Raw genomic sequence first — 14,857 nt, 5'->3', positions numbered from 1 at the left:
TTTCATTTAGTAGATACTCGATGCCTGTGTAGTTTTGTGAGCACAAGTGTCCGTTGTTGGTATTGCCGAGTGTGAGGTGCACAGTCAATTTTCAGGAACTTGGGGATGACGATCCTGGATGACTGCAAGGTTCGACAGGACTGGCTGCAAGACGTGATGATGTGGTAGGACGTTTGCTGGTTCCTTTTTAAATGCCTAATGACACATTGGGTGAATGTGTCAAAGGGGGGTGGGGTTACCTTTGAATGAGTAAGTAGATACATATACAATTTAATTGTGACATTCAATGCTTTTTCGGATTCACTTGTTTTGGAGGCTTTAACAGGACGTGTCAGAATTCAACAGGCAGCAGTCACAGGAGAAATCGTGCGAGACTGACAGCACGATGAGAAATAAGGAAGATAATTCATAACTCCTGGGGGGAGTGTTGTTGTTTGCTTGTTTGTTTTAGGTTCACGCGGGCCTCTGGATCATAGGAGTAGATACAGGGACGCTCGGAGGTTCTATTGAACACTCCGATGAGACGACGACCACCAATCATCCCCGTGCCCCGGACAACCCCAAAGGAGAAGAATTGTTTGCTGACGACTGGTTATGGAGATGTCGATTACTAGGGAACTCCTGGACGCTGACCAGGGCCTGGGAAGAGACACTTCAGAGACGGTGAAGTGGACATAAAGATCTTGGATGGACAGCAGGCCCTGGGCAGTGATCCCAGAGCAATTCACTACTGAACATTCAGTGGACTGGACTTTGCATCGACAGACACATACATATGCAAGGGGGGCAAAACTAAGAGCATTTCAACTTTGCAGTATGCTGTGATATTGTGTCAATATTATGTCCTTCATTACTTTATCAAATGACCACATGCGGCATTATTTTAATTTGTTACATGACTAAAAGGTTGACATCAGCGTCTGCTGTCCAGAATATCATGTTGGCCCAGTGTGAACAAGATGAGTGGGACCGCCTTGCGTAAATCGCCTACCTGTCTATTGTTTCTTGACGATTCAGAACAAAATACATTTCATTATAACGAACATAGCCAAAGCCGGATGAAGGGCTGTAGTTCTGATAAACTCTGGAATGTAAACTTTCATGCTTTTTGATGGTACTATACTATATTATGTAGGTATATGCTCATTTATAAACATATGTAGTTATTAGGTGATCTTTTTCCCATGAATTCCAATGTTGAAACAGGAGGGAATGTTGGGAATGATATACTTTTTATCATTGGAATCTATGTATCTACTTTTGTGTGCAAGATTCTCCGCAGTATGTGACCATCAGGCCTTGTGAAAATGACTTGGGGGCATATGGCCGGCTAGTCATTAGCCGCACTATACAATAAGCCCCACAGTTAGCTAGACATGATCAGATCATGAGATTGTCATGGGATGGCTGAAGCAGACACACAGACTATGTTTTTGTTAAGTTAATGGTCATGAAACGTCCATACTGCTCCGTCCATAAGAGTATCCCCTTTGTTCTGTGGTAATGAGATAACTATGGAATGTACTTCCTGCCTGGGAACCTACCCGATCATGTACACTTGCCCAATTGTTTCTTTCTCAATAAAAAGCTCGGCTAATCTCAAGAAGAGCGCGGATCTCAGCCACACTTGCTGTGTGTTTGGGGTGCGCCCTTCTGTGCAGGAGAAAACGCTAAGCCAAAAAGACCTACCGCCTCTGAGATTGATTTCAGATAAATGTTGTCAACCCAACACTGGCGACCGTTAGTCGCTGTGCCGCTGCGTAACGGCTACTCGTCCGATGCGAGGCAAACTTAAAGGAGCGCGCCAGATCTGTCAATCAAACGGCGCGCACACGAAGCAAACCACGATCGGACAAACGGCACAACAGTGGACAGTAGTAACAATGAAATGTATATACTCACTTTGTGTCAAAGACACACACGATCACAGCAACATACTCAGTCGATAACTGAGACCGTTGCGCTCAAGCTCCAACAATCGCGATAAGCTAAGGCAGGGGTCACGAACCTTTCTTAAAGCTACTTCCTGGGTACTGATTAAGGCAAAGGGCTACCAGTTTGACACACACTTCTGAAATAGCTAATTTGCTCAATTTGGCTTTCACTATGTGTTATTATTGTCATTTCCAGTTCACATGTAGGTGTAATTTTAACAAGAATAGCAAAAATACAGTCAAACCTTGGGTTTTGACCACAATCCGTTCCAGAAGGCGGTTCGAGAAGCGAATCGGTCGAATTCTGAATCTATTTTTCCCATTACAAATAATGAAAAACGCGCAACAGTAGCGCAGGTGGGCGCAACTGCACCGCGCTGGTCGCATTATTGTGACAGAGCCGTCGCTGAAATTTAGAAAATAATTTTAAAGTGCTGATGTACTTTCCAAAATTTAAGTGGACCTAAGTGCGCAGGGAGATTAACTTTGTCCGATCGCGCAACTGCAGCGCACTGCCGAACGCGCAACAGTAGCGCGTCGCCAACCGCGCAACTGCACTGCGCTGGTCGCATTATTGTAACAGAGCCATCGCTAAAATTTAGAAAATATTTTTAAAGTCCTGATGTACTTTTCAAAATTTAAGTGGACCTCAGTGCGCAGGGAGCTTAATTTGGTCTGATCGCGCAACCGCAGCGCGCCTGGCGCTCACTGTCGCATTGCTTTAAGAGCGTCTTTGTTTTAGGATGGCTTTACTGCTCCCACTTGCTTTCTTTGGAGGCATGATTAGGGGTTAATACAATCTTCAAAGTAACGAAAATACAATAACAACGAACGGAGTCAGTCGGCATCCGGGTCGCGCGGTCGGGTTTTCTTGGGTCCTTCCGGCTCATCTCGCGAGGTTCGACCTCCGAATTTTGCGTTCGAATTCCGATTTGTTCGAGAACCGGGACGTTTGAAAGCCGAAGTTTGACTGTACTTCTTCACAGACAATCAACGCAATTGTGTTTGTCTAATTTCTAAAGAGACGGTTGCCTTGTTTAAGGATTTCAACCGAAAGAGACACTATCAGACTTAACATGCTAACACATACGACAAGCTAACAGAGAGTGACCACGCTGATAAAGTAAAGCGGCTCCAAACTGAACCAGCATTACAACAGCGATTCTTCACGGGGCTGTGAGTTAAAATTAAATCAAATTCGAATGATTCACTTCTCGAACCGCCTTCTGGAACGGATTGTGGTCGAAAACCGAGGTTTGACTGTACTGTAATTCCCATTTCTCTTGAAAGCGACGGCCCTCAATGTCAGATTTCCTCGTTTTCTTTGCAGTCGCGATGGCAGAAATGAGCGGAGAGGGGTGGTGCTGCCACCTTTTGGTAATAGGACGAATTACAGTTTCAAGTTTCATGTTTTTTTTTTAGTTTTTTTTTTAAATTTAGTTTGACAGTGCAGGCGGGCCATAAAAAATACATTACAAGACCGAAGCTGTGGGCCGTATGAAATCTGACCGGGAGCCGGATTTGGCCCACGGGCCGGACTTTCCTTAGATGCACTCTTATACTGACATATACTAGAACCTCAATACAATTGAAAAAAAATTGCGTTATTTTGGATGGATAAAAAGCCCCAAATGTTTTTTTGCACTTCTTGTTGGTTTGAAACATGACAACAATATTAAAAGTACATATTTTTCCCATACGGATGTATTTTGTCCATATTTATATTTCTTTTCATCCATCTGGTTAACAAGTGTTTGTCCAGTGTAGCCCCCTAGTAGCACTGATGAAAAATTGTGACCACCTCCAAGTTGGCCAGCCAATCCTAATGCAAGATGAACAGTCCATTTGTGATCCTCAGTATACAATAATGATTAATTAAAATATTTACAGGTATCATACTTCACTGGTCACTCAATAATGTTCATTATGTTATGGTAGTTTTCCTTCAGCACATTTACTGTAAGTGACAAATATTTACAGTCCAGGGCTGTTTTGACTGAATTTTACATGTTTCAGGACAGTCAAGCCTTCTCTTTGGTATCAGTGGCTCATGTCTTAGGTGAGGCTCATCCACATAGAGGCCTTCGCAGGCAGCCTTCCCACTCTGATGAGTTTGGGTCTGACAAAGTCGATCCAGGTCAGGGCACACAACATGCAATTGTTTTGGATGTGGGGATATTTTATTATATTTTATTACCTCATGTTTTTTTGTTTTTTTGAAACAGAAAAGACCAACATTTCTGAAATTTCAAGTTCAAAATCCAAGACATCTCGCTCGATGTCCACCCCACTCGCTGTCACAGGTAATAGTGTTCATTCGTTTCTGTAGGAGGAATATGCAGTTAAATTTTTTTGTTGGTCCAAATGAATTCTTGGAAAACAGATCTGACTGTACTCTACAGTTTTTTATTGGATTTATTAACAGCATTAAAAAAAAAATCCCTAAAAAACTGCTATCAGTGATTCTCATAAAATACGACACTGTTATTATGAATAACAGTCTCCATCACTTCGGTGCCTGCAGGTCAGATTAATGAAAGATGTTTATTTTATGAGATCACATCAAATGGCAAACATTCTGACCAAATATATCATCTTGAAGAATCGGTGAAAGCATACATCCAAATAAAGTAATCAAAACGGCAACACGGTGAGGGGTATCTGAAAATCAGAGCAGAGTTTTAACTCACAAACACCTGGTAACAGAGGTGAGGAAACGGGAAACACTTCCTTAAAGTAAGCCTTAAGAACTTTACACGTTAAGATTAGTCACAAACAGGTGGCACATCAATGTCCTTGAGCATCCTGCATTGTTTGAAAATGAGAATGGTCGCTAGTTTCAATCCCTGCTATTTGTACAGATCATATTCAAAATGCATTTTTTTACAACAAACTTGAAAGCCTCCCCTTCATTTTCAGTGGGAACAGTGTTGTTGGTCTCCCTTTTTTTGCTAGTGTGTCATAGTCTGGAGTAAAATTTGTTGTGGCAATTCTTAGGAGAGATCCTAGGTGTTGGTCCGTTTACCTACATCTGTGACGGGTTGTTGTCGATGTTCATGTGGCTGAACGTCACGTCGCATACGTCGAGCCAAATTGGCCACTCTTTTTAAACACTCGGCACTCAGTGTCCACCTTGCTTTTCCTTGGGCGACTCATTTTAATGGAAGGATTCCAGGGGAAGGTTTGTGGGTGGCTTTAGCGTAAAACTGTATCCGAAAGCTTGACGCGCAAATTACAAGAATGCTGTCGTCACAGCCCACGCTCTAAATTCGGCACTGATACAAATAGAGCGCGAGTGCGCCATTTCCGTACTACTGAGTACGTACACGCACTTGTGAGTGTGCACCGAGCTTTCTGACACGGCTTCCGGTAGTAAATGCGCAGGCGAGTGGTTCCCCATCTACTGGGGAAACGCAGTCATTGCAGGCAAAATTACCGAAAAAAAATGTTTAATACAATTTATTTAGGGTTGGCGGGCCGGATTAAACGGTCCCGTGGGCCGGATGTGGCCCGAGGGCCGTAGTTTGCCCATACCTGGGATAAACGATAGGTATGCTAACGTGACAAACACAAACGAAGAGCTGAGAATGGGCCTGACGTAACATATAGAGTTATTAAATAAAACAATTACATGAATAACACGTTTATAAAATCATCGGTGTCACTCCAATTCATTAAATCCATCGATCGTTCTTTATCAACAATGGGTGGGTGCGGCTGAGGGCGCTTGCACTTCAAAATATTCCACAGGCTCATACAACAATAAACTATATCTCAAATAACTATAAGCAATAATATTATCAAACCATCCGTGCACTTTAAATCCATTAAATCTATCGATCAAATTCCTCGTTCTTTGTCAACATCACCACGTGCGCCCTGACGTCAGCCTTGTCTTTATTCCACAGATCTAGTATATAACTATATTGTAGCGTTAACAAAGTACAAGGATAGACGTGGGTTTGGTAAACGGCTCTTTATTAAACAAAACAAACTTCCAAGCGTGTGGTGGCGTGGACTTCCAGACACGAGAGCTCCATGGCATAGGACCGGGCGTGCGTAATGGCCATGTCCGGCTCGGGGCTCCCATGCACCGTTCGCGGATAGCCACTCGGCCGAGCACCGGCCCCTGACTCAGTAGAGTAGGACCGGGCGTGCGTAAAAGCCATAATAGTTTTTCAAACCTTCTATGTCACTCCAAATCCTTAATTCCTTCAAACTCTTTGTCCTCCGTGTCACTTAGAAATGATCACCGCTAATGATGCCGTTAGTCCTTACGTGGGTACGTTTGTCCTTTATGTAAACAACAGGAGCGCCGCGCCGCGCCGCGCCGTGCCGTGCCACTGACCTCACTTGAAATAGTAATCCCTTGGTACATCACGGTTCTCCAAACTTTCTTTCTGCTGCTTGATTACTGTTTTCAGCTGCATATTTTACAACTTGAAGTTTGTGACCTGCAAAATATGAGTTTCTTTTTGGTGCCATTTTTCTTAAGCCCACCCAGTTGATGAGTCACGGCCAACGGTGAAATTTAGAGCGCCCCCATCCAGTTTCGTCTGAAAATATAATTTTTTTTCAGATGTAGTTTTTTGTTTTGTTTATTTGGTTGTTTTATCAAAGTCATAGTCTGCTTTATTGTCGATTTTTTTTTCATATACCAAGACACACAAAGAGATTGAAATTACGTTCCCACTATCCCTCGGTGAGATAGTACACATATGCATACAAGCAACACAAAAAAACCCAAGAAGGCACAAACAATGAATAAATAAGAGTTATGAATAAATGATAAATAAACAAATAATAATAAATAATAATAATAAATATAAGAGGAGCAAAAATGGAGCAAGTGTACATACAGCAGACAGTGGACTTGGATATGGTGCTTTAAAGTGTTAATTGCTTTATTTGATGTTTTCTCTATTTTTTATGTTTTGAATATGTTCAAGGTAAAGATATAAAAGCATGTGAAGTGATCAACTATACTAAAAATAACATGGGAAGTGGTCAACTATACTTGTAAGTGACGTCTTAATGATCAAGTAAAAATTTGTGAAAAAAAACATATATAAGTCGCTCCTGAGTATAAGTCTCGTGCATGTTCAAGGTGTTTGTATGCTAAAAGGAATTACTTCTCTTTGCTTCAAGAGACCAGAGGAGGACCTCTTGTCAAAAACATTTACACATCGCCATTCAACCAGGTGACAAGTTATATGTTAGCAGCCAAATGCTAGCTTGATTGATACAATTCAATAAGCTCACCAGATACCCCAAGCCAGTTAAAGGGGAAGTCGACGCAAAACTTCTTTACAGCCAGGGATCCAGTGGCGTCACCATGGGAACCTAAGCTGCATTGAGACTTTGCTTTTTAGGGGGCTGCTTCAGAGGCATCAATATTGGATAGCAAGTTCCACCAAATCCGTGATTGTTGTGCCTTAGTGAAATTTCAAATGAGAAATGTGTGTATGTATGTCGAAGTCAAAGTCAAAGTCTGCTTTATTGTCAATTTCTTCACATGCCAAGACACACACAGAGATCGAAATTATGTTCCCACTATCCCACGGTGACAAGACATACCGTATTTTCCGGACTATAAGTCGCTCCGGAGTATAAGTCGCACCAGCCATAAAATGCCCCAAAAAGTGAAAAAAAACATATATAAGTCGCTCCGGAGTATAAGTCGCATTTTGGGGGCAATTTATTCGACAAAATCCCACACCAAAAACAGTCATGAACGAGCAACAACAGGCTAAACGATAGCAACAACAGGCTAAACGATAGGTATGCTAACGTGACAAACACAAACAAAGAGCTGAGAACGGGCCTGACATAACATATAGAGTGATTAAGGACAACTATTGCATGAATAACATGTTTATAAAACCATCAGTGTCACTCCAATTCATTAAATAGCAACAACAGGCTAAACGATAGGTATGCTAACGTGACAAACTCAAACAAAGAGCTGAGAACGGGCCTGACGTAACATATAGAGTGATTAAGGACAACTATTACATGAATAACATGTTTATAAAACCATCGGTGTCACTCCAATTCATTAAATAGCAACAACAGGCTAAACGATAGGTATGCTAACGTGACAAACACAAACAAAGAACTGAGAACGGGCCTGACGTAACATATAGAGTGATTAAGGACAACTATTACATGAATAACATGTTTATAAAACCATCGGTGTCACTCCAATTCATTAAATCCATCGATCGTTCTTTGTCAACAATGGGTGCGCACGGCTGAGGGCGCTTGCGCTTCAAAATATTCCACAGGCTCATATAACAATAGATAAACTATATTTTAAATAACTATAATACAAGCCAATAATATTATCAAACCATCCGTGCACTTTAATTCCATTAAATCCATCGATCAAATTCCTCGTCCTTTGTCAACATCGCCGCGCGTGCGCCCTGACGTCAGCCTCGTCTTTATTCCACAGATCTACTATATAACTATATTGTAGCGTTAACAAAGTACAAGGATAGACGTAGGTTTGGTAAACGGCTCTTTATTAAACAAAACAAACTTCCAAGCGTGTGGCGGCGTGGACTTCCAGACAGACCGGGCGTGCGTAATGGCCATGTCCGAGCCCCGCGCACCGTTCGCGGACAGCCACTCGGCCGAGCGTCGGCCCCCGACTCAGTAGAGACCGTGGACTTCCAGACAGACCGGGCGTGCGTAAAAGCCATAATAGTTTTTCAAACCTTCTATATATATATATATATATATAAGATGGCGGCGCGTGCACACGCAGCGGCCACTCTCTGTCCCGTCGGTACGGTGATTTGTTCGTCTAATGAGTGTTCGTCCGACAGTCTTGTGTGTTCGTCTCGTCCGTGCTACAAGTACAGCAGGCAGGTTCTGCTTGACATCGGCAGAAGTGGGTTTTGCGGCGTTCTGGACTTTGAAGCGTCGACATTAAAGGCGCTCGGACTGCTACGTCCTGAAACGTCGCCGACCTCACCCGCTATTCCTCCCCCGGTTGGGAGCCGTCGGAAACGGTGTGCGAGGAGGCAGAAGAGGGGCAAGCGCGGAGGCGTCCGGGCCAGGCTGGCGGCCAACCCAGCGCGACCGGCGGTGCCCTCCATTCTTCTGGCGAATGTTCGATCGCTGGACAACAAAATGGATTACGTTCGCCTGCTGAGGTCTACGAACCGGACGGTGCGGAACTGCTGTGTGCTCGTGTTCACCGAGACCTGGTTGAGTGACAACATTCCGGACTCTGCAGTGCACCTGGAGCGGCTAGCGTGCTATCGGGCGGACCGTGCCATTGTACGAGGGGGAAAGTCGCGTGGAGGTGGAATATGCGTCTACATCCGAGAAGAATGGTGCCGGGACTCTGTAGTGGTATGTAAGCACTGCTCGCCGCTTGTGGAGTTTGTGATCATTAAGTGCCGTCCTTTTTATCTGCCGAGGGAATTTACCGCGATTCTGCTAGTCGCGGTATACATCCCGCCTTCCAACATCGAAGGAGACAGGATCGCGGCGCTTGGTGAACTGTACCAGGCTGTCAGTGAACAGCAAACAGCGCACCCTGACGGTTTCACCATCTTCGCTGGAGACTTCAATCATGCCAACCTGAAGTCTGTTTTCCCGAGGCTTCACCAGCATGTTCCTTTTCCGACACGTGGCGACAGCTTCCTGGACCTAGTCTACTCGGCGCAAAAGGGAGCTTTCAAAGCCACCCCCCTCCCCCATCTGGGGCTTTCTGACCATCTCACCGTTTTGCTTTTGCCCGCATACAGACAATTGGTAAAGGCATCCAGGCCGGTTCGGAGGCAGGTTCGAGTGTGGCCTGAGGGTGCCTCCGATGCACTTCGTGACTGCTTCGACACCACTGACTGGGACTTGTTTACGCAGGCAGCCACCTACAACGATTGGACGGACATAGAGGAGTATACTGACTCTGTTACCTCTTACATCACGAAGTGCATCGATGATGTGACTTGCTCCAAATCCGTCGTCACTCGCGCGAACTGGAAGCCGTGGCTGACGGGGGCTGTCCTCAGACTGTTGAGGGCCAGAGACAAGGCTTTCAGAGCGGGGGATGAGGCTGGCTTGAGGACAGCGAGGGCCGACCTGTCCCGAGGCATCAAAGAAGCGAAGAAGGCGTTCTCGTGCAAGGTCTCCACCCACTTCAAGGACAGCAAGGACGCACGTAGCCTTTGGCGGGGCATTCAGACCATCACGGACTACAAGCCCGCGCCGAGGAGCTGTGAGGGCGACGTCCGTCTGCTGAACGATCTGAACCGCTTCTTTGCTCGCTTCGACGCCCAGAACAGCACTTGCCCGCTGAAGACCACTCCCCCCCACACGAGCAGCCCCTGCGCCTCTCTGCCGACGGTGTGAGGAGGGCGCTTGCCGCTATTGACACCCGTAAGGCGGCGGGCCCTGACAACATCCCGGGTCGAGCGCTGAAGGACTGCGCTGGGGAGCTGTCGGGTGTCTTCACGGACATCTTTAACGTTTCCCTGCAGCAGGCCATCGTCCCCTCGTGTTTCAAGGCTGCCACCATTGTTCCTGTGCCGAAGAAACCTGCACCGTCCTGCTTCAATGACTACCGCCCTGTGGCACTGACGCCCATCATCATGAAGTGCTTTGAGCGGCTGGTCATGGAGCACATCAAGTCCGTTCTCCCCCCCACCATTGACCCTTTCCAGTTTGCGTACCGTGCCAAGCGGTCCTCTGAGGATGCCATCTGCTCTGCCCTCCACTCGGCCCTCACCCATCTGGAGAGAAAGGACTCATATGTGAGGTTGCTGTTTGTGGACTTCAGCTCTGCCTTCAACACCATTGTGCCGCAGCGACTCATCTGCAAACTCGACGAGCTGGGCCTCAGTACCTCCCTCTGCAACTGGATACTGGACTTCCTCTGTCAGAGGCCTCAGGTGGTGCGTGTTGGCGACAAAATCTCCGCCAGCATCACGCTGAGCACGGGGGCCCCCCAGGGCTGCGTGCTCAGTCCATTACTCTTCACCCTGCTGACGCATGACTGCACTGCGACCTACAGCGACAACCGCATAGTGAAGTTTGCTGACGACACGACTCTGGTGGGTCTCATCACAAAGGGCGACGAGACTCAGTACAGGTCGGAGGTTGACCTTCTGACCACGTGGTGCAGGGACAACAACCTCCTGCTGAACGTTAATAAGACCAAGGAAATCATTGTTGACTTCCGGAAGGGTCACACAACACACCTGCCGCTGATCATCGATGGTGCTGTGGTGGAGAGGATGAGCTGCACCAAGTTCCTGGGGGTGCACATCAGTGAGGACCTCTCCTGGTCCGCAAACACCTCGTCACTGGCAAAGAAAGCTCAGCGCCGCCTGTACTTCCTGCGGAAGCTCAGGCGTGCATGTGCTCCTCAGGCAGTCCTGTCTACATTCTACCGTGGCACTATTGAGAGCGTCATCACCAGTTGCATCGCTGTCTGGGGTGGTAACTGCACTGAACAGAACTTGAAGGCCCTGCAGCGCATAGTGAATACGGCTGGTAAGATTATTGGTGCTTCGCTCCCCTCCCTGAAGGACATTTACACCTCCCATCTCGCCCGCAAGGCAACCTCGATTGCCAGAGATGTGAGTCACCCGGCTCACTCTTTGTTTGACCTTCTGCCCTCAGGGAAGAGGTACAGGAGCCTGCGCTCCCGCACCACCAGACTTGCCAACAGCTTCTTTCCCCAGGCTGTTAGGGCCCTGAACTCGCTACCCCCTTCTGCGTAGCGTGTGGCACTGTTGCGCTACTTTCAGGAATGTCTGCTGTACGCGCACTTGCTCCTTTTTTTTCTGCTCCTCTTATTTATTTATTTATTGTTGTGTTATTTATTCATTATTTATTCAGCACGCTTTTGTTATACTTGTTACTTGTTTGTCTGTTGTGAGCCATGTCTTGTCACCGTGGGATAGGGGGGAACGAAATTTCGGTTTCTTTGTGTGTCTTTGGCATGTGGAGAAATTGACAATAAAGCTGACTTTGACTTTGACTTGACTTTGACTATGTCACTCCAAATCCTTAATTCCTTCAAACTCTTTGTCCTCCGTGTCACTTAGAAATGATCACCGCTAATGATGCCGGTAGTCCTTGTGTGGGCACATTTGTATGTAAACAACCGGCGCGCCGCGCTACTGACGTCACTTGAAATAGTAATCCATTGGTACATCACGGTTCTCCAAACTTTCTTTCTGCTGCTCGATTACTGTTTTCAGCTGCATATTTTACAACTTGAAGTTTGTAACCTGCAAAATATGAGTTTCTTTTTGGTGCCATTTTTCTTAAGCCCACCCAGTTGATGAGTCACGGCCAACGGTAAAATTTAGAGCGCCCTCATCCAGTTTCGTCTGAAAATATACTTTTTTTTGGTTGTTTTATCAAAGTCAAAGTCTGCTTTATCGTCGATATATTTTTTTATATACTAAGACACACAAAGAGATTGAAATTACATTTCCACTATCCCTCGGTGAGATAGTACACATATGCATACAAGCAACACAAAAAAAAAACAAGAAGGCACTAACAATGAATAAATAAGAGTATTGAATAAATGATAAATAAACAAATACCGTATTTGCCGGTGTACAGGTCGACTCGGTGTATAAGTCGACCCCCTAAAATTCGACGGAAATTTACGATTTTATGATATATCCTTTGTATAAGTCGAGCTCAATTGTTGCATTATATTAAACTTCAAAATTCAATATGCGAAATTTATTGACGAAATGTGTTCAAATTCCGGGAGGCCGTGCGCATGCGGCTGTTTATAAGCACCGCGGAGGAGATCGCGGCCGGCGAGCTCGCGCACGCCGCCCGGCACCAACGGGAGGCCGGAAATAGCTCCAAGCCGAGCGGATCGGCACTTTATAAGCACCGCGGAGGAGATCGCGGCGCCTCATTCGACTTCCAGCGGCCGGCGAGCTCGCGCACGCCGCCCGGCACCAACGGGAGGCCGGAAATAGCTCCAAGCCGAGCGGATCGGCACTTTATAAGCACCGCGGAGGTGATCGCGGCGCCTCATTGGACTTCCAGCGGCCGGCGAGCTCACGCACCCGCCCGGCACATCCGGGAGGCCGTGCGCACGCGCCAAGTGGCCGAAAATAGCCCCCGCCGAGCGGATCGGCTGTTTATAAGCACCGCGGAGGAGATCGCGGCGCCTCATTGGACTTCCAGCGGCCGGCGAGCTCGCGCACCCGCCCGGCACATCCGGGAGGCCGTGCGCACGTGCCAAGTGGCCGAAAATAGCCCCCGCCGAGCGGATCGGCTGTTTATAAGCACCGCGGAGGAGATCGCGGCGCCTCATTGGACTTCTAGCGGCCGGCGAGCTTGCGCACCCGCCCGGCACATCCGGGAGGCCGTGCGCACGCGCCAAGTGGCCGAAAATAGCCCCCGCCGAGCGGATCGGCTGTTTATAAGCACCGCGGAGGAGATCGCGGCGCCTCATTGGACTTCCAGCGGCCGGCGAGCTCGCGCACCCGCCCGGCACATCCGGGAGGCCGTGCGCACGTGCCAAGTGGCCGAAAATAGCCCCCGCCGAGCGGATCGGCTGTTTATAAGCACCGCGGAGGAGATCGCGGCGCCTCATTGGACTTCTAGCGGCCGGCGAGCTTGCGCACCCGCCCGGCACATCCGGGAGGCCGTGCGCACGCGCCAAGTGGCCGAAAATAGCCCCCGCCGAGCGGATCGGCTGTTTATAAGCACCGCGGAGGAGATCGCGGCGCCTCATTGGACTTCCAGCGGCCGGCGAGCTCACGCACCCGCCCGGCACATCCGGGAGGCCGTGCGCACGCGCCAAGTGGCCGAAAATAGCCCCCGCCGAGCGGATCGGCTGTGACTTCCAGCGGGCCGCGCACTCGCGCACGCCGCCCGGTTCAAATTTTCTAAGTGCAACGCACAATGAGATGCATGAGAAACGGCCTTGGTTACCATCACATTTGAAGCGATGAATACGAAGTTAAATTTTATGACTCGGTGTATAAGTCGAGGTCGATTTTTTTCGGTCGATTTTGGATCGAAAAAGGTCGACCAATACACCGGCAAATACGGTAATAATAAATAATAATAATAAATATAAGAGGAGCAAAAATGGAGCAAGTGTACATACAGCAGACAGTGGACTTGGATATGGTGCTTTAAAGTGTTAATTGCTTTATTTGATGTTTTCTCTATTTTTTATGTTTTGAATATGTTCAAGATAAAGAAATAAAAGCATGTGAAGTGATCAACTATACTAAAAATAACATGGGAAGTGGTCAACTATACTTGTAAGTGATGTCTTAATGATCAAGTAAAAATTTGTGAAAAAAAACATATATAAGTCGCTCCTGAGTATAAGTCGCCCCCCCACCCAAACTATGAAAAAAAACGCGACTTATAGTCCGGAAATTACGGTAGTTCACAATGTACATACAAGTAAACAACACAAGAAAAATAAAACAAGAAGGCACAATCAATGAATAAATAAGAGTGATGAATAAATAATAAATAAACAAATAACACAATAAATAAGTACAGGATGCTACGCAGAAGGGGAAAGAGAGTTCAGGATCCTAGCCTGGAGAATGAAGCTGTTGGTGAGTCTGGCGGTGCGGGAGCGCAGGCTCCTGTACCTCTTCCCAGAGGGCAGAAGATCAAACAAAGAGTGAGCGGGGTGACTCACATCACTCACAATCGTGGTCGCCTTGCGGGCGAGATGGGAGGCGTAAATGCCCTTCAGGGAGGGAGGGAAGCACCAATCTACTATGCCTTGCAGGGCCTTCATGTTGTACTCAGTGCAGCTACCACCCCAGACAGCGATACAACTGGAGAGGACGCTCTCAATGGTGCCACGGTAGAATGTAGTCATGACGGCCAGAGGAGCACTTGCTCGCCTGAGTTTCCGCAGGAAGTACAGGCGGCGCTGAGCTTCCTTCGCC

At 47.0% G+C, this 14,857-nt stretch overlaps 1 protein-coding gene across 1 annotated transcript in view; it reads left to right on the top strand.

Moving 5' to 3' along the window:
* Positions 1–14,857, top strand: part of LOC125965758 (patatin-like phospholipase domain-containing protein 7) — a 67,864-nt gene that overhangs the window by 24,665 nt on the left and 28,342 nt on the right. The window contains exons 11-12 of the mRNA XM_068650130.1: positions 3,951–4,071; positions 4,160–4,237. Coding sequence (XP_068506231.1) covers positions 3,951–4,071; positions 4,160–4,237 — 199 coding nt within the window. The remainder of the gene's footprint in view (positions 1–3,950; positions 4,072–4,159; positions 4,238–14,857) is intronic.

Source organism: Syngnathus scovelli, chromosome 3, assembly GCF_024217435.2.
Source record: "Syngnathus scovelli strain Florida chromosome 3, RoL_Ssco_1.2, whole genome shotgun sequence".
Classification (NCBI taxonomy): Eukaryota; Metazoa; Chordata; class Actinopteri; order Syngnathiformes; family Syngnathidae; genus Syngnathus; species Syngnathus scovelli.
The sequence above is the reverse complement of the archived record's forward strand: the minus strand, read 5'-3'. Positions and strand labels throughout refer to the sequence as shown.